General features: G+C 38.3%; 1 protein-coding gene across 2 annotated transcripts; it reads left to right on the top strand.

Moving 5' to 3' along the window:
* Nucleotides 1-312: 312 nt before the first annotated feature.
* zmat3 (zinc finger, matrin-type 3) lies at nt 313-20,326 on the top strand. Of its 2 annotated transcripts, XR_006371971.1 has the most exons (7): nt 519-743; nt 7,127-7,842; nt 8,659-8,796; nt 9,588-9,754; nt 9,833-9,936; nt 12,752-16,653; nt 16,747-20,326. XR_006371971.1 is itself a non-coding variant. In XM_044130046.1 (6 exons), exons 1-6 carry the CDS (start codon nt 620-622, stop codon nt 12,958-12,960), a joined length of 1,458 nt encoding a protein of 485 aa, XP_043985981.1. In that variant the 5' UTR covers nt 313-619; the 3' UTR covers nt 12,961-20,326. The 2 variants fall into 2 exon arrangements, 1 of the variants encoding a protein (XP_043985981.1); XM_044130046.1 differs by having other exon boundaries at nt 313-743; nt 12,752-20,326.
* Nucleotides 20,327-20,814: the final 488 nt, after the last annotated feature.

Genomic DNA, 20,814 nt, shown 5'->3' with positions numbered 1-20,814 from the left:
TTTAAATATCAAATAAACAAAAGAAACAACAAAGTAAATTATTTATCTATTTATCTAAACAAATATAAACTGTAAGTATGGAAGATCACTTTCACACTTTTACTCTTTACTTTAGCAGTCAGAAGTTATTTTATTGGTTTATCTTATTGTTATTATTCATTTATTATTTTATCTTAATGCATTGCTATTTGTTTACACACATATCTGAGAACGGTTTAGTCACAATTTGCCAGCTCGGTGGCTGGAGTTGACCACAGAGGTGTAGCATATTTATACAATGTGTCATTATTGCCACCCAGGCAAAGAAGCAGCAGCGGCATCGGAAATGGGCCGTACCAAGACGGAAAGGGATGCTGGGAAAACCTCCGGGTGCATTTAAGCAATCCAAAAGCGCCTTCACAAATCACACGACATTTTCCGATTATCTATGGCAACAACAAAACCAAACCGCGCGCAGTGGCCGATGAACGGCGTGAATTTGTGCTTTGGGTTGGGAATCTTTTGCACCCTGTTCCCCTTCCGGTGAAAGCCGCGGTGTGCGCGTCCTGGTTGGGACTGTCATCCTGTCTGACCGCCCGGTTTTCCAGAGAGGAGAAGTTGGCAGAGGGATGTTCCGGCGATGATGGCGCTGCAGCTGAGGAGCGGTGATGCTGCATACTACCAGAGCGCAGAATACTGCAGAAACTACACTTCACCGCCTGTCGGCTACAGTGACAGCAGCCATTATCTTGCACGATTGCCAGGTAAGTTGAGGCTGACGTGGAAAAACTCTCCTGCGTTATTCTGCAAAAAAAGAAAAGAAAAAGGAGAAAAACAGGTGAAAGCCGGTGTGAGGTGATTGCAGATCGCTTCGCGGTCCGTGGGTGTAGAAACGGGGGTTGCTCCTGACGCTGCCGCTGTCATATTTCATGATGTTTCTGCTGGGATGCACCAGCCACCATTCTGTTCAGCAAGATGCTGCGGTGCAAAAATCTGTGGATAGCTCTAGGAAATACTTGCACTGGAGAGACTTCACATCTGAAGTCGGAGAGGAACAGGCAGAGCTTTAGCTCGATCTGAACCGCTGACATGTGACAGCCATAAAGAAAGTGCTCCCTGATGAACCTGCGTAGCCGCCTTCCTGTGAGAAATCAGGGACATCGGGGCAAAATCTGTCATGCTGCAGCACTGAACATATTAACAATCCACTTCATTATTCATCTTAATAAACCTCCAATTATTCATTAGGAACCCGTAGATGACCTTTTGGGTTTAATTATTAGATTTTACAGTGTATGTATTTGTTGCTTTGGTTCATTTCTCTCTCTGTAAAACACCACTGATTACCTGCAAAAGCCAGTTTCTTTCCAAAAATCCTTTGGTCACATCTCAAAATTAAATATCTGTGTCAATGAACTGTTCAATACATCAGGCTTTTCTTCGGTAAAGTTTTGATGACAAATGATGTGAATTGCAACTAGACAACAAGAGACTGGACAACATTCATGTTTTTGCTTTTGTTGTAATTTGTTGACAGGTAACGTTATTGTGATTCTGAACGGAAAATTTCTTGAATCTTTTCCACCTTTTCAAAACATTAAGTGTATTCCTCAAAACAGTTCATGCAAAGAGCAAAATATAATGAATTACCTGTCATTTATTTTACAAATAAACTGAGAAAACCACAATTTTCTGTTTATTCTGCAACTGAAAAAATAATGTTCAAATGTGTTTTTTCTTGTTTAAACTTAGTATATCATGACAAGTTAGTCTTTTATGTTATGAAAAAACAGTGAAACCTCTTAATACAAGAGAAATCTCAAAATTTTAAGAAAATGTCAGCTTATCAAAGATTAAGATTAACTCATTAATCAATAACTTTCATCCCTACAAGACCTCTTGCTCTGCCAAAATCAGTGTTAAATGCAACACAATCAGTTAAAGGGCAACATATCTCAGGTAATGTTGAATTTCAGAAAAATTCATCAGAAGTAAAAATAAAATGTAACTGATGGTTACAGTGGAGGCAGTGAAATGTCCGGATGGATTCAGAGCAGAGGGCATGTGCTTCCTGTCGCTCCATAATTGATGTGACACAACGCGGCACCTACAAAAGAAACTCAAGAGAAAATGAACAGTTGGCCTATTTAAAGACTCTCAGAGGAGAGAGTGAAATTAAAAAAAGGCTTGAAGATTCTGTTTTTGCGTTTTGTTTCTGGGCGCTCAACCAGCGAGCTGCAAACTCCTGAGTCAAGCTCAAAGAAACCTGACAAGTGATGGCGCGTCTGAAATAACATCAAGGATTTTATCTCTGGCAGATCCTTTTGAGGCTGTGAGAACAAAAAAAAGGCTGAGGAGAAGTGTGATGGGTGGATAATGAAACATTGGAAATTGGGCTTTATGTAATCCTGATTTTTGACCTGCAGCTGATTTGCCTTGTCACTCAATCTGCGGTCAGAACGGTGAGTATTTATGTGCATCTGCAGCCAGGAATAGCCATGTTTCTGTGTTTCTGCAAAGTCAGTGCAAAGTCAGAAGTGAATAAAATGCTAACCTTGACCTATCTAGCCAACATAAATTCTACGGGAGCACAAAGGGGCAAAAATTATAGTGCAGACAACAGAGGATTTTACTCAAGTAAACAAACTGCAACGGAAACACTTTTTACCATCATGAGTAAAAAAAGTGATGGTAAAAATAACAACATCCAGTTGTTGTGATGGCATGTAACATTTTTGATGTTACTACTGCCAGAAATGACAAAGAAGACAAAGACAGGAAGTGGTAGGAGGATAACAGCGCAGCGTGTTTTTAATGATTTATCTCATGAACAAACTTATTTACTTGTGATTTTAATGCATTTCTTACTTAGTGGAAACACAGAAATTATGTGGTATTTTTTACATTAGTGGAATATTGACAACGTTCTGCACACATCTGTAATGGAAACACAGTTACTTTCAGCATCAATACACTGGGAAAAAATAACCTTGCTAACTATTTTTTGTCTTATTTCTAGTGCAAATATCTTGGCATGCTTGAAATAAGACAAAACTAACTTAATTTTTCAGCAAGAGACAGCAGTTTGCTTTAAGTAAATAATCCCTCAATATTGATGAAAAAGTATTAGTTCCACTGGGAGATTATTTCACATATTTAAAAAGAAATTATTGGAAAATGTCTTGTTACAAGTTGTAGTGATCTAGTCAAAGTCTGGACCATATTTTTGTGGTGAGACATAGAAACGCTGTTAACAGACTCCCAACTGAGCTTCAACTAGTTGGAGAGGGATTTTAGTCTCTTTAAACTGTAAGAGATCTGGAGTTGTAATTTCAATAAATAACATTGAATCTGCGGCGTAAATGCAAATTCAAACACACTTTTCAGAAACACGGTGTTGCCTGAAAACCAATCATCCACTTCCCGATTTTGCACTACTTTGAGTTAATCCGTCATTTAGAATCTAAATAAAACACATTGGATTATGTGGTTGCAACCTACAATAATTAGAAGTCAGTATTTCTGCTCATTATTTCTCTCCTGCAGTTTTCCTTAATGTCATCTCTAAGCAACAAGAGCAGAACCTCCTCTACTGAGGCACATATTCCCAAAAATACAGATAAAAAGCATCAAAACAAAATAATATTTTTCCCCAGCTTCTCAAATCAGCCTCTAGAATCCAACTGTTAAGGGAAATAAAAATGAAGCTGGTAGACTACTGTGCATCAAGAGACTACATCTATTGATTTCCAGCTCAGAGTCAAGAGTACAATAATAGGCTGCAAGGTATCTTTGTCTGTGTTGTTCTCCTATATATGCAGTGTTTTCAGCCAACTAAGGGTTAATTATATTAGAGAGAAGCAACCAAGAACAATGTGGTATAGAAGAAGAAAATCTGCCTGAGGTCTTTGTATTCTCCATTCAAACAGACTCGGGCTGCGGTTTGTAATTATGTTACATGATTTTAACAATAGAGTCTGGGATGTAAGAGGCTTCATGTTACATGTACAAGATCAGAGGTAGTCCAGCAGAAAGCCTGGATCTTCCTGGTCATGTTGAGACATGCAGATAATTGCTGCGTGTACGTTTGGGCTTAACTAAAGACGACAGAAACAGCGGGAATAAACCTCAATTTGTTGTTTGAACTCACATTTTGCATGTTTTTGTATTTCCGTTTGGGTTTCTACAGCTTCTGAAAACAGCTAAAAAAAACGCTAGAAAATAAAACGCCCGGTCATTTTTTTGGACAGTAAGTTAATGATCCACTTAAAAAACCTTCAAAATGTAACGTAACAAATCAGCAGGCACTGCCCGTTTCCTAGCAACCCCAGCGGAACTCCACCCATCGCCTAGCAACCGAAGCAGAGCTCCAACACATCTGATCAGCTGGTTTTACTCCTGGAAGAGACAAGGGTTTTGATGTTGACTTACCATCCAGAAACTGCTTTCTGCACTCTTGTTGGTTGCGCAGGAGGCTCCACTTCTGCTTTTCAAAGATGTACAATTGCAGCCATTTTCAGATGTGAGTGTAAATGTTGAGTTGGGGGCGTGGCCTCAAAATCGCATTAAGAATCCCTCCATCCATTTTCTTGCACCCTAGTTGGGTCGAGAGGGTTGCTGGTGCCAATCTCCAGCGAGACATTTCGGTCGAGAGGCGCCGTCACCCTGGACATGTTGCCAGGCCAGATTATTTAAGATTAATTTTGCTCAAAAAAACTTCAAATTAAAAAATGCTTTATTGATTCCAAAGAAAAAATAAATGTAACTCATATTAATTCAAATCCTTTAAGGATTTAACAGCTGTTAAATCTGTACAGTGGAAAATATAATCAACATGTTTCGAATGGGCCATAGACCTACCATAACCTGATCAAGAAACATAATGTGTCCCCTTTAAGCACTGGGCTTCTTTTCAGAAGCAGTTGAGACCCAAATGGAAGCTCAGAAATGTGTCAAATGTGAATTTTGCACAATAGATTCCATTTGAACCTCTTTTTTTTTTAGATTACTTCAAAGAAATCAGTGTTAGAAGACTTACAAACATTTCTAAATAAGCAGCTCCAAAAAACAAAGGCCACAAGGGCAGGACTCAAAATATCAATAAAAAAATGAAATGGATTGAGACGGTTTCCTTGTTGGCCGTGTGGCTCGTCCTGCAGCTGATATGACTAATAGTAAGGTCAGTGGCTTGTCTGGCATACCTTTCTCCTGAGGTCAGCAGTACCTGGTGGCAGACAGCCGGACAGAGAGACGGACAGAGAGGTGGACAGAGAGACGGACAGAAAGATGGACAGAGAGACAGACAGAGAGACGGACAGAGAGATGGACAGAGAGGTGGACAGAGAGACGGACAGAAAGATGGACAGAGAGACAGACAGAGAGACGGACAGAGAGATGGACAGGGAGACGGACAGAGAGACGGACAGAAAGATGGATACAGAGTCAGACAAAGAGACGGACAGAACGATGGATACAGAAACGGACAGAGAGGTGGACAGAGAGACAGACAGAGAGGTGGACAGAGAGACAGACAGAGAGGTGGACAGAGAGACAGACAGAGAGGTGGACAGAGAGGTGGACAGGCCGCGGCTCTCGGAAACACAAACAATCCAGGCTGTTATTTTGGGTCTGGGACTCACAGCCAACGGCGCTCAATCGGATTTTCAGATGAAAGCGTTCAGCAAAGTGGGTTTTGACACAGCTGTTTGCTGAGTACTGACCTGACAATTTAGTTATACATACAACCCCCACCTCAAACACACACACACACACGCACACACACACACACACACACACACACACACACACACACACACACGCACACACACAGGCGGTGACAAAGCAATCCTGAAAACAGGAGTGAGAATATCTAGCTAAGCCAGAAGATGTGTGTGTTTGTGGCCTATATGATGAAAAAGGGGGGAAAAACATGGAGTTAGAGTTGGTACTGCGTGTGTGTGTGTGTGTGTGTGTGTGTGTGTGTGTGTATCTGATGTCCTGTATGCTTGACTGCAGGCGCTGCATGCTCAGCCTGATCTTTCTGAAGCCCACTGAAGTGTGAAGCTCCAAGCTCTGTCCAAGAATGTGTTTCTGTTCACTCTTTGTCCGTTTTGCCTCTGGGCTTTAAATCTGCGCCAACGTCAGCTGTCAAAATCCACCTAATAGACATTTATCATCATTTTAATCAGATTGAAGTTATTTTTATCTTCAAAAAATCCTTTCTGTTAAGTTTAAAATAGTTTTTGAATTCATCTTTGCAACAACATTGAAGCTTTTAGCTAAAACCAGAATTGCGTGTTTGGCTTTTTATGCTGCTGAGTGGTTCTTCAGGATTCATTTCACTGTGAATAACAGCGTTCTGTAAAACCTACGGCGGCGCATTAGAGCCACTGAAAATAGAAAATAGGAGGAGTCAATTTCCACCAAACAATCAAAAATATTCTGGAAAAAACATGAACATGAGGAGTGCTGTGGTGGCGTAGGGGTTGAGTCCTCAACTCGGCCGTCGCAGGTTCAATTCCCGGACATGTCGACATTTACCGCATGTCTTCCCCCCTCTTTCCTGTCAGCCTACCTTTATATAAGGGACAGTAGAGCCCACAAAAGACCCCATGGAGGGGAGAAAGAAACAAAACATGAACATTTATGAGTTTGAAAAAAATTAAGAAATTTTTTGGAGTCTTAGAAACTTTCTAGAAAAACTTGGAATTTCAAAAGTTTAACATTTTTAAAAGTTTGAAAAGTAAAAATACAGAAACTTTGTGCTACATCTCAGAAATTTTCTAGAAAATATGTGAAACTTCCTGAGTTTGAAAAGTCAAAAAAATTCTAAAAAATTTTTTTTGCTGAAAAATTAGAAAATTTCTGACATTCAAAAATTTAATATTTTTCATTTTTGGAATTTTTCTGATTTTCAGAAGTTTAACATTTGTAGTCAATTCCAGCTGAAGGTTGCTCAGACATTTCACAGTTAACAGAAACGGTCCCAGGCCTGACAATAAAAACACTTAAACATGTTCAGTGTCTTCTGGCCTCTGAATGTGCTCAGACTTCTGCACACATTGGAAATTACTTCTAGGCCTTTAACTCTTCATGGACGTCACTAAACACATAAACCAGTTGACAGATTATGTTTTGGTTTCCTCAGGTCCGGACGCCATGTTGAAGCCTCCTCTCAGTCTCTTCAGTCATCCCCAACAGCCCTTCCACTACATGGACTCTCTGCACCATTTAGGACCTCCACCCATGGCGCCCACCCAACCCCTCGGCCCACCACCCATTGCTGCTACCCAACCAATCGGACCCCCAACTCTTCCTCCCACTCAGAGTCTAGGGCCTTCTGCCCACACGTTGAGGCCTCCAACCATTACTCCGCCGCACACCTTGGCCCCGCCTCCAATGCCCCCAACCCAACCAATGGGGCCTCCTACAATGGTGCACACTCTAGTTCCTCCACCTGTAGATCCAACACAAGCAATCGTACCTCCAACCATTGACCTCACCCAGCCTTTAGGTCCTCCACACCTCCCCCCAGCTCAAGCACTGGTCCCTCCACCTGTGGCGCCCGCACCCAGCCGCTTCCCGCCGCCCCCCAGCCCCTTATCCTCGCCCCCCGCTCCAGACCCAGGCCCGTCACAGATTACCCCACGGCCTCCAGGACCAGCACCGGTATCCAGCTACCCGTGTGGGCCTCTGCCAGGCCAAGCAGCTCCTGCCAGCGAACAGCCCCAGGATGAGGGCTCCTTGCTGGGGGTGGAGGAGCAGGACGACCCTCTGGGTCTGGAAGAACTGTGCAAACCTCTTTACTGTAAACTCTGCAATGTTACACTTAACTCCGCTCAGCAGGCACAAGCTCACTACCAGGTGAGTGGAAACACACTCCAATTTAAAGCTGAAGTTTGCAACTTTTACAAAGTCATGTTGCGTAAAAGTTGTTGTGACTTGATGTTGTGACCAGGCCTGTCATCATAACTAATTTTAACGGGACGATAAATTGTCCCGTTTATCATTGTGATAAACAATAATATTGTTGTTTTCAGAGTATTTTCAATAATTGTAATGGCACAATAATCTGGAAGATCAAGAAATGATAATGAACAATGATTAAAAATAAATAAACAAAGCAACAACAAATGAAATGAATTATCTGTAAACAAAATTGTCCTTCAGAAAAAATGGATAATTGAGAGCAAAGCCACAGACTGAAGACTTCAGGCATCCTGCTTTTGGCAGAAGGAGGAAAAAGAGAAAAACAATAAATCATGCAAACGGAAATTATTAAGCTTCTTTGCTAGCATAGCAGAGAGCAAGGAGGAGAGCGCATACACAAGAGTGATTGACGGCACTGAGACCCTCCTCCTGGCTCTGATTGGTTGTTTCTGACTCAGTAGTGTATTTCTTTAACTAGGACTAGGAGGAGGTAAAGGAGCTAAATTTCTCCACAGATTATCTGTCTTATATTATACTGACACGACATGTTAATCATTTTAACAAATATGTAAACATCTTTTTTATTAAGTTACATAATACAGCTTTGACCAATGTAACCAACATAAACATTCAGCTGCCTTTTTACTTTATACTTTATGCTTTATGCCAACACCTGAATTGGATAGTATCTAGTTACGTCTGCTTGTAACTGGCCACAAAAAATACTAACTTCTGCATCTTTTCACCCAGGGAAAGAACCACAGCAAAAAGTTGAGAAATTTCTATGCTGGCAGCCAGCAGCCGCCTGCCATCAGGATACCAGAAGCCCTGGAGGGCGCCGGTCCGAACGCCGGCTCAGGAGCCGCTGATGCTGATGGAGGCAGACAGGTTAGACCAAGCTACATCATTTCTTACCTGTTTAATCTGAGGAGGTGGGAGGCAGCTGCAGTCGATTAATGGGGACCTACTACGCTTCCTTGAACAGGTTAGGATTGAACTGTAGCTATAAAAAACATTTTCATTAAAAATGCTTTGCACAAAATCCTCCTCAGATAATAAGATTTTCTGCTCCTTTTAAAATGAGCTCTTTTTAGGGCGTCTTGTCACTTTAAATGCAAATGAGCTTCTGCTGGCCACACCCCCCAGCTCAACGTTTACGCTTGCATGTGGAGCAGCTTGGGTTGCTAGGTGACGAGCAGAGCTCTGCCAGGGTTGCTAAGTAACGGGGAGTGCCTGCTGATTTGTGATGTTACATTGTGAAGGTTCATTTTCTAGACACCAAAGAAACGACTGGGTGGTTCTTTTAAGCGCTAGAGTTGTTTTTAGAAGCAGCAGAGACCCAAACAAAAGTACAAAAACATTCAAAATGTGAATTTTAATTCTAATTGTGGATACACATTCTTCTCTCAGCACTGAACAGTTTAGATTTTCATCTTCAGTCCTGATTTCTCTTTTGAAAACTCTTATATAAATAATTTCTTTACATCAGACATCTGTCTCCTTATCTCTAAATGGTGGTTGGTGTATATTTTGCAGTAAAAGAAAACAGAGAGAATGACTCAGAGATCTGATTTTCTGTCTCTCGGTGGTTCTGAACATTTCTTTTTCGTCTTCGCTGCGTGTTTGCTCCCTAACTCCTCTCACCACAAACAGTGTGATGCTTTGTCTGCTGTTTGCAGGCGCTGTATAAAGGGGCGCCCCGGGTCATCCTGGCCACTGAGAACGACTATTGTAAACTGTGTGACGCCTCCTTCAGCTCGCTGGCAGTGGCTCAGGCCCACTACCAGGGCAAAAACCACGCCAAGAAGCTTCGCCTGGCGGAGGCCCAGCAGAACTCCAGCAACATGTGGGTCTGGGTTGAGAAACGTTTTCTGTGTCGGCAACTGTTTGTCTGAAAGGGGTTTTTGTCTTCACCTTTTTACAGGGAAGGCAGCAATGAGGGAGCGCCAAGAAAAAATCGGAAAGATGGCAACGAGTACCGGCTGGTGAAAAACCGCCGCAGCCCACAGCTGCCCGCCGCCGTGCCAGGTGAAAAGTCAGGAAGAAACTAAAACCAGTTTTACCTCTGAGTGAAGTTATTTTTGATCACAGCTTGTTTGGTTTCAGTTTTGTATCTGAAACCAGCTGACCTGGGGTTCCTCAGCTTGGGTTGCTAGGTGACGGGCGGAACTCCACTGGGGTTGCTAGGTAACGGGCTGAGGCGAGGGGCAGTTCCTGCTGATTTGCTACGTTTCATTCAAAAGGTTTTTGAAACAGCTCCTTTTCCACACACCAAACAACATGAACTTATTGCTGTAAATCTGCTGGGTGGTTTTTTTAAAGTGCCTGGGATGTTTTCATAAGCAGTAGAGACCCAAATGGAAGGATAAAACGTGCAAAAAGTGAATTTTTCACAATAGATCAGACAACTGATCGCAACGTGTCAGTGGAATCTTTCAACACATTTAATCATTTATAAATAAATTGAATTTATACTCCAGAGCAACATTTAATCCAGAAAATAGGGTATTTAGCCCTGTCATGATAAGACATTTTAAATAAATTCTCCTCAAAGTTATTGCCATTAATGTTAATATTGTTTCAAATAATATTATAATAATGGCATATTAATGCAAGTATGTCAAATATCAAAATCACTTCGATTTCTAAAGAATATTTAGGAAAACATTTTAAAAATCCAAAATAGAAAAAATAGGTCAGCAGTAATTAAAGGGGAATATCTGTAACCAAAATTGCATTTCAGAAAATATTATTGATTCGGCAGAGACAGGGAGAACGGGCAAAAGTGGAAACTAACTGTTTCAATGAGAGCATTTCTTTAATAACTGCTCCTCTAGTGGAAATTATTGAGCTCATTTTAATTTATCATGTGATTAATTAATTTATTGCAGATTGTGACAGACCTAACGGTACACCCAGGTTTCCCTTCTGGACTTTAACAGCTTAGCTGTTAATGTGGATGCATACATAATATATAACGTCTTCTCTCCAGCATTGTAAGCTTTCCCAGCTGCCTGGCCGTTTGCAAACGTCCTTGATGCATGGAGCGAGAGAGAAAAGACTTTAAATCTGCTGATTTCAGTCAACAACAGAAACTGCCTCATAATGAGAAACAGGAAACGCTTGGAAACCCTGTTGCCCCTGTGAGGGAGTGTTTGGTCTTTTTCAACAGTTTTTAAAGAAAAATGTTGGTCAGGTGACTGGTGGCCATCTTCAGTCGTCTTTGTTTTCATGCTAACCTATAGGGTAACAGCTTGCTGAGAAAAACCTCCACAGTATTTGTTTTCACCTTTTGAGCTTGTGTGTGTGTGTGTGTGTGTGTGTGTGTGTGTGTGTGTGTGTGTGTGTGTGTGTGTGTGTGTGTGTGTGTGTGTGTGTGTGTGTGTGTGTGTGTGTAAGCAGATACAGCATAAGAACGTCAGACCTTGTGCTGACGTCAACATACCCTTCTTGCTGTGTCTGATTCCAACTCTGCTTTTTCACAAACTCATTAGTAAATCGGTGAAGAGTAAAAGAGAATAAATTAGAATAAAAACAATCTGTTTTCTGCTCATGTCAGCAGATTTTATGATGGAAATATCCTAAAACAGCTGACCTTGTGCAGTTTGGTTGCTCTGTCTCTGTCATTTTTGTCTCTTTTTGACATTTTTCTGCACTTTCTACACAAACAATAAGCAGCATTATCCTGAATTGTTATTTTTGACAGTTATTTTATCAGAATAAATGAATCATTCTGTCTTTTTTCTTATCCTAAGATTAAACTTGTTTCTGTTTGCACTGAACTTTAAGAAAAGCAGAATTAGTCGAGTTTAGAGTTTGTATTCACCAAGGATGCTCTGCTCTGAAATCCACTTCCTGCTTGTGGAGCGGTTTCTGGTCTGCTTGTTGTTCACATAAAGAACGGCACCAGAGTTCACTTGAACCGAACCAAGAGCCAGGTTTGCAGGCGGACCAGAGTTAGCTTATTCTTAGTTTGACTGGACTATTTCTTTTCAGAATGATCTGTTGATGGCTGTTTTGTTACTTTAAATCCAAATAATTTGCTGCATTGCACGTGAAAATGGCTGCAAACAGATGCACAATTATAAAACGCTTTTGAAAAGCAGGAGGGGCGCCTCCTGCACAACCAACAAGAATGCAGCTTGTGGTTCCTGGATGGTAAATCTAAAGAATATTTAACGCTGGAACCGGAAAACATTTTAGAAATAAAACATAAAAACAAAGCTCAATGATTAAAGTGTATGGTCGTGCTGTGGTGGCGTAGGGGATAGCGCGACCCACATTTAGAGGCCTTCAGTCCTCGACGCGGCGGTCACGGGTTCGATTCCCGGACCCGGCCGACGTTTGCCTCATGTCATCCCCCCTCTCCTCCCCCCTTTCCTGTCAGCCTACTTTCACATAAGGGACACTAGAGCCCACAAAAGACCTCCTGGCGGGGGAAAAAATAATAATAATAATAATTAAAGGTATTATGAAGTCTCTGTAACCAAAACTGCAATTAAAAACATTTAAGAATTCAGCTCAGTCCATTATAACTGTTATAACAGTACAACAGTTACATATTATATAACATCATGGTGTAAAGCTGACCAAACTTTCTGGAGTTCCTCTTGGGTTGCTAGGTGATGGGCTGGAGCTCTGCTGGGGTTGCTAGGTAACGGTCTGTGCTTCGATTTGTGGTGTTACATTCCAGAGGTTTTGGAAAAGGCTCATTTTCCAAGCACCAAAAAACAATACATCATGTTACATTACCACAAATTTTGATTTTGGAAGCAGTAGAACCCCAAATGAAAGAACAAAATGTGAAATTAATGCTGCCTGTTTGTCGTTCCGCCCCGTCCAGGGCCGTATTACAACCCGAGGCCGAGGCAGCGCATCCCCAGGGACCTGGCCATGTGCGTGACTCCCAGCGGACAGTTCTACTGCTCCATGTGTAACTGCGGCGCCGAGCAGGAGACGGACTTCCGGCAGCATCTGGAGAGCAAGCAGCACAAAGCCAAAGTGTCGGAGCTGAGATACCGCCATGAGATGGAGAACCTCGGCTACAGCTAGGAGGGCCGCAGGAAGAGCCGACCCAAACAGATTCAAACGTCCAAAATGGAGGCCAGATCTCACCGCAGATCATCTAAGATTTAATTTCAACATCAAATCTAGACAGCAGCATTTTAAAAAGTATTACAGAAGCTCAAGTAGTAAATAGTTACATCTGTGGTTTCCTCATTTAAGTTGTTTTGGATCTTTACGCTGCAAAAACACAAAAATCTTACCAAGTAATTTTGTCCAGTTTCTAGTAAACTTGAAATAAGAGAAAATTAACTTACAAGTAACTTTTCAGCAAGATATACAAGTTTAAGTCAATAATTCCTTAATTTTGATGAAAAAGTTCTAGTTCCACTGGTAAATAAATTCACTCATAAAAAGACATTTTTCCCATGTTATAAGAGAAATAATCTGCCAGTTAAAGTAGGACTTTATATATCAATATTAAGAAAATTATTTACATAAAACAACCTCCTATATCTTGCTTTTTTCCTATTTCAGTTGTACGAAGATATTTACACTAGTAATTGGACTTGGTAAAATTTAGGGTTTTTTTTGTCAGTGCCTATATGATATTTTTATTTTAAACTGGTGATTAGTGTTTATCCAGAGTAAAACATACTGAAAAAATAGATTTTTATTTTATTTTTTGCCAAACAGTTTGGAGAAAATGAGAAAAAAACAAAACTATATAGTCAACATATGGATAGGAAACAAATGATTCCTTTTTTCGTACTTTCACTGACCTGCTTTCCTTCTCAGAGTTGAGCAGGATTAATTCAGACTCAGGTTACTGGAGAGAATGCAAATGAAATGCAAATAAATACTCGGCTTGTTCAGAAGACTAATCACCAACCGGAAGTCTGCAGGAACATTTAGTAACGAGACACGGAGCTAAAAGCATCCAAGGGGAATGAAAACGTGATAAAAAATAGACAGAACTCAATCGGGACCGAAGTCAGCGGGTCGGGAATAAAAACGGCTCTCCAGGTATTTTTTATCAGCTCATCAGAGCCACAAATTCAGCATCTCTGCAGCCTGACAGAGGAGTTAAACCCAAAGCACGACTTGCTGATTTCTCCTTTCAGAACCAACAAAAGCACAATTAACTTTACAGGAGTGTTAAATGAAACTGGGAGCTTTGGTTGACCTCTGACCTCTGTCGTTTGGAGGGCAGCTCTGGCAATACAATAGAAACCAAACTGTACTGTGGTAGAGCTTTTCTATAAGTCATAATAAACCATCCAGATGTTATGTAAATATAAAAACGTTTCATTGTAGGTGTAAATATTGTATAAAAATATGAATCTTATTTATTCTTTAGTTATTCTCAGCATCTAAAGCTACAATTAATTTCTGACTCAGTATGTTTATTTATTTTGATTTTTTAGTGGATTTTACTAAAGAAACTTTGGTTCCTTCAGCGTTTAACTAAAAGTTGCTAAAAGTCTCAGTTTGACTGCAAGAGGCGGAGAATCAAAAACACTTTGACTGCAGAAATACGATGGAGAACCAGGGACAATAAAATAAAAAAACTACAAGAATAAAGTTATGAAATTATGAGAATAAAGTGGAAATAATGTGACAATAAAGTCGCTGTATTACCAGAACAAAGCCATATAATTTCAACTTGATTCTTGGATTATTATAGTGTTTATATCACAGATTTATTTTCATAATATTCACTTTATTCTCATGTTATTTCAACTTTATCTTTGTACAACTTTATTTTAATATTACAACTTTATACTTGTATTATTTCAACTTTATTGGTGTAATAAAACTCCATCAAGCAGCTGAGTGGTGGAGGGAAACAACAACATTTCCTCACAGTGGAAAGAGTTTAAACTTTGAATTAGTTTGTAAGTTGAGAAGCTGCTGCAGGTTGTTTTGGTTTATCCAAGCAGAAAACGTCTCTGTGTTTTATTATAGTTTAAAGAGGCAGTGAGTGGATTTACAGACTGTTGTGTTGTTCCTCTCGCTCCCATGACTCACTTCCTGTCGAGTTTCTGTTTTTCCCCAGAAAGCTCCGTCCTATAACTGGACGTAAATGTGATTTTCCTGTTTCTTTTTACCTAATTTAATGTTCTAGTTCAGCTGAGCTGAAGAAATGCATTCATGAGGCATTTTGAGTTCATAGACTGAAAACTGTGCCTTTAAATCTGGCTAATATGAATATAAATGATGAAAAAATGTTGATTATTTGATGCAAAAAGTTAAACCCTTACTGACAGGGTGACCTACAGAAAAGGATTTTACTCGTGCAAAAACATCATCCTGTCAAAGTAAAAATGATTTTCAAAAAAATAATCTTTTTTTTCTGCATACTAATTGACCAAAAAAGTAAAAATACAAGCATTATTAGTTTGAAAACAGAAAAATAAATTTGCTTTTCATCTAAATAATCTGTAAAATTAAGAAAGCCACGATATTACTAGAATAAAGTCAAAATAACATGAAAATAAATTCATAATATTATAAGAACAAAGTCATATGAGAATACAGTTATAATAATATGAGAACAGTCACAAAATTACAAGAATGAACATTATTTTCTCATAATCTTTGTTAATGTTTTCTTTTGCGATAGCCAAACATTCAGATTTTTATTTTTAAGAGGAAATTTAAAAATCATAAATCATTACCTTCTACTTTCTAAATACACTTAGAGTTGATCCCTAAAATAATTTCCTACTAAAATATTTTAAAGTTTGTGGCTGCAGTTTCACCAAACTGCCAAAAGCACAAAGGGTGTGAATCACTTTTGCAGTTTGTTGTTTTACGTTGCATTTTATTTACCAACACAAACCTGCCCACAATCGCACACTAATAATAAAAAACAGCTACGTGAGTGTTTACATTAATTACTAAAATTTAAAAAATCTGATCAGAAAGGAGCAATGAGGATCTGATGAAAGTAACCAGATTTGGGAGTGAGACACGGCCTGTCAGGAATGGCTTTCTTTTTGTTTAAACTTTATTCATTTTCCTCCTTTTTCCTAAAAATATAATGGGCCTTATAAAACAATTGCTATGATAAGATGATTTATTGCGCTGACAGAAACCAGAATGGAAAATGAGATTTTCTCTCAGGGAATCAGAAAATGCAGGATGACCAGAAACAAGAAAACAACCTTTAACTCACTTTGATTTTTTTCATTTACTTTGAAACCAAATTTACTTTCTAGTGACTTGTGTGCAGTTTAACCAAAGATTGAAGTTTCTTTGCCAGATTTATCTGAGCTAAGTTGGACCTCAAAGAGAAACTGTGTTAATTAAATATTTACTTTAAGTTTGATGTAAAAGATATTTTATTATTCATTATTTTTGGTTAATGTGAGCATTTAGAAAGAACATTGTCTGTTTTGAGGTGTTAGAAGTCCTCAAAACATGATAAAGAGTAAATAACACGCATATTTTTGAGAAGATTTGGGAAATTTTAACTGCATCCCAAATGCAGCATGCAGTAAATCTGTCAGTTATTCTGCCTCCTTGTTCACTTTTAGATTTATTTTAACTTAAAGATCACCTACAATGCTCCTGGAACAAATTAAGATATGTTTATGGGCTAAAAAAAACATCCTTATTGCTTTTTTTTTATTTTTATTTTTTACTCAAAATCATTCTTAGATCATAAAAATTCAGTCTGGTCTGTTCTGCATATTTTGAGTTCCTTCTTGAATGAGCTCTGCCTGGGGTTGCTAGGTAACGGCAGAGCTCTGCCTGGGGTTGCTAGGTAACAGCAGAGCTCTGCTTGGGGTTGCTAGGTAACGGCAGAGCTCTGCCTGGGGTTGCTAGGTAACGGCAGAGCTCTGCCTGGGGTTGCTAAGTAACGGAAAAGTTCTAGTCGAATTTGACTCAACATTCATAAGGTTTTTAAGACGGCTCATTCTCCACACACTGTAAAACATTGAATAATTGCCATAAACAGCTGTGTTTTTAAAGAGCAGAAGCATAAATGGGAGAACAAAAATGCAAAAAATGTGAATTTTGCATAATAGGTCCACATGAAATGTTTTCCATTGTTCTCAGTGTCAGACTAACACATAAAGTCTAAACTGAAAATAAAACATTTCCAGTTTTATTTAAAAACATCTTTTTTCAGGCTGTTTGCTGAAAACCAAACTTCTCCAGATTCGATCATAGCTAAAAGTTTTTATGTCGACGTTCAATAGACAACTGCAATTATTCTTTAATATTTAATCACTAATTAATAACCAAGACATTATATCCAACATTTACTTCTTCACTTAAAACAACAGAAAAATCTAAACTAAATTATTTTAAACTATTAATTTAATGTTAGTTCATCTCATTCATTAAATCTATAAACCTTCATTGCCTCATTAAGACTGAAACTATTTGTAAGTAAAGGACTTAAACTATGGAGCTACTTTAAAGTGTGACTAAAATAATAAAATTTCTGTACTTGTATTTAAGATTTTGTTGTTTTGTACTTGTGAAAGACGACAAAAATCTACAGTTAAAAATTCCTGTTAGATTTTAATCTCTGACTTCAACTTCACAGTTACAAAGCACAGATACTTTTGTACCAAATATACTTCCGTACTGAACGGCCACATCAGTGAATGCTGCTTTGTAGTGCTGAAGAGTGCGTCTGGTCTCAACAATAGGCTGCACAAATATTTTATAAAGCCTGATGTAACTTTTTTTGCCTTCTTATTATACTTAGATAGATCATAGGATGGGTAATCACAATATGAATTTATGAAGTTGTTTCACTGTTATTGACATGCTGACATGTTTCAAAAATAATGAGTTTAAAGTTAAACTTCAACGTTTTGTTGTACATGACAGAAATGCCTAACTGCTTTACTTTTTGTGCATGAAGAAAGTTGCAGCTATCGACTGCTGAAGGGTTTGTGAGAGATTTGTATTTATTTAGAGATATTTCTGGATAAAGAGGAAAGTTAGCAAAGCAATTTCTACACTGGATGTTTAAAAAATGGGCACTAGTGTTCTACGGAAAGACATTTTACCATGTATTGTTACTTTCAAGTGAAGACTATTTTTGTCGATATATACCTCTTAGCAATTCTAAATGTAATGTTTACGATGGTGAGCGGTTTTGTGCGTTTGTCCGTGTGCTGGGACTTTGGACTGAACCAGCCACGGCAGTCGGGCAGAAAGGGGAAGTTTAGCTAAAAAGAACATCATAAACTGTGAAACATTTAAAATGTTAAAACTGTTTGCCATATTGGAAGGGAATCTGAAACCTATTTTTGTCTTCTGTTTGGCAGAATCTACACATAAGAGTTAGTTATTTTCAACTTGTATTAGTTTAAAAGTTGCAGACGAAATGTTTTCCACTCTGCTTGTCATGAGGCACTTTAGTGTTTGATCATCTAAACGTCAAAAGAAGCATAATAACATTGAATTCTTTAAGTTTAAACTCTTTAAAAACCTTCTTCTTGTTCATCAGCATCATAAGCATCAACTTCACCAACTATGTAGAGTTTTCTAAAATGGGGTTATGTTGAGGATCATCAGCAGTCAGCATTTTACCAGAAGGAGAATCAAAAATTAGAATTAAAAAGGCTATTTTATTATTAAAATTAGATGCTTATTTACATAAAAGTCTATAAGCACCTTAAGTATTTATTGTAACCCCAAAATTACATCCATCCATCCATTTCCTGTAAACTCTTGTCCCTAGTGGAGTCAGGATGGGGGCTGGTCAGGTCGCCAGTCTGTCGCAGGGCCCCAAAATTATATATACATATTATATATATATATACATATTAAAAAACAAAAGAAGAAACAAAAAAACATGGCATTCAAAAATACAACCACTGCAGCAAAATATGGGTTTGTTTAAAGTTAAATAAATTGGCTTCTGGGTCACAATGAGAACTTAATTTATTTCAAAACTTTTTCCAACATCTTCACAATTAGTTCTCAATAATAAGGTTTCAATCTCATAATTTAGATAATAATTTAAGATACAAAGTTGAGTTTGTGACTTAAAAGCTCAATCATGAGATTTGATTTAAAATGATAAATAATATTTCAAAGTAATAAAGGCATAAAATACAGTTATAATTCTAAAGTTTTAAACAATAAATTAGATTTTCATTCATAAGATACAAAATAATAGTTGTGCAAAATATGGTGATATTTTTTAGATTCTACTTCAATAATTCTGACTTGCAAAACTGGAAAAGAAAAATTATTTCAAATTTTGAATTAATCATTTTGATTTCCAAAGTTAAAAACATCGTTATGAGAAATAAGCAAACATTATGTGATATAAAATCAGAATTATGACATCTGGCTTTCAAAATTTCAAAAACATAATTTAGAATTTTGAGGGAACTTTTTAAAAAATTTAAAACTCTTCAATGGAATTAAAAGCAAGTATGAGAAATAAAGTAAAATTCTGTAAAATAAAATCAAAAATATGAGGTTTGACTTGCCAAACTGAATTTTAAAGACATCATTTTGAAGTCATTTTTATATATAAAACTCAAAGTCATTAGAACGATTTGAAGTCATAGGTTTGACTTTCAAAATCATAATTATTCATTTCAATTGCATCATTGTGCGAAATAAGCAACAATTATTTTAAGTGAAAGCAGAAAAATAAGAATTGAAGTCAGAATTATGGGTTTCTAATTCCTAACTGTGAGATTCAGTAAAGTTTTAAAAAGGGATGGTGATAATTTTCCAAACACATCCCTCCTGTCTCACATAGAAGCCGTATATTCTGGTTTACAGACACACTTCAGGATCCTCCACCTCTGGTTCCTGCCCAGGGCCGTGAATCTGACGGCTTCGCCCCTGCAGGGATGCAGATGATGCTGTGATCTTTGTGGAAAAACCTCAGCACACGTTTAGTGCCTCTGAACAGCATTAAAACTCCATTCTACTGTCTGAGTGAAGGCCTGGACGGCAGGCGCTGTAGTTTCTGTGAATGCTTGTGTTTCATGACAGATGAATAAACATGCAGGCGATAAAAACTGAGCTGCAGTTTTCATCACTAGAGTCTCATCTGGTCTCTGCTGTGGCTCAGCTCACAGCGCTGCAGGGGAAACATGCAGCCGTCAGCCTGAAAGGAGCAAATGTTCTCCATCATCTACTGTAAAGTTATTTGTTATATTACTCTGTATAAAAATAAATCTGTGCCTCTGCTGAGTTGGTGTGAAATGTAACCTGCTGACCTCATCTTACATATTTACAGAACAGATTGATTCAGTGTTTTGGTTTGTTTGTTCTGGTGATGGTTCTAATTCCTTCATGAGAGTTAAAAATTATTAAACCTGCAGTGAAAAGCGAGTTTTCATATAATGGTGTATTAGGGCCTCTGCACATAAACAAAAACAAAAAAGAATAAATTCTGCCAGGAAAAAAAAAAAAATTCTAATTTCAAGTCAAAAATGTCCAAAGTCAAACATTTTCAACCTTTGAAACAGAAATTTTCATGTTTTTTTTTTATTTAAATAATTAATGAGATTAATCTTAAAATTTCTGAGTTTTTTTCAAGCAAATTTTATACTTTTCAACCTCAGAAATTTTCATATAGATAGATTAGATAGATATAAACAATGAGTGAAACTTCACATTTTCTATCTTGAAAAAAAAACCTGCATCATGGGGGACATGCAGGTTCGTGTTTTTACAGCGCAGGAAGGGAGGGGGACATTTAAAAACAGGAAGTCTGTGTGTAGGTGTCAAACGCCCAGCTGCAGCAGCTGCAGCAGCTGCAGCAGCTGTACCTGTGAGCTTCTGAAAGCAAATAAAATGTTAGCTGGTATATTTATTTCAGACGTTTTACTGTCATTTTTAAATGTAACATGAAAAGTTGAACAATTTTTAATAAAACAGAACTTAATTGTATCAGAGTTG

Source organism: Gambusia affinis, linkage group LG10, assembly GCF_019740435.1.
Source record: "Gambusia affinis linkage group LG10, SWU_Gaff_1.0, whole genome shotgun sequence".
NCBI lineage: Eukaryota > Metazoa > Chordata > Actinopteri > Cyprinodontiformes > Poeciliidae > Gambusia > Gambusia affinis.
The sequence above is the reverse complement of the archived record's forward strand: the minus strand, read 5'-3'. Positions and strand labels throughout refer to the sequence as shown.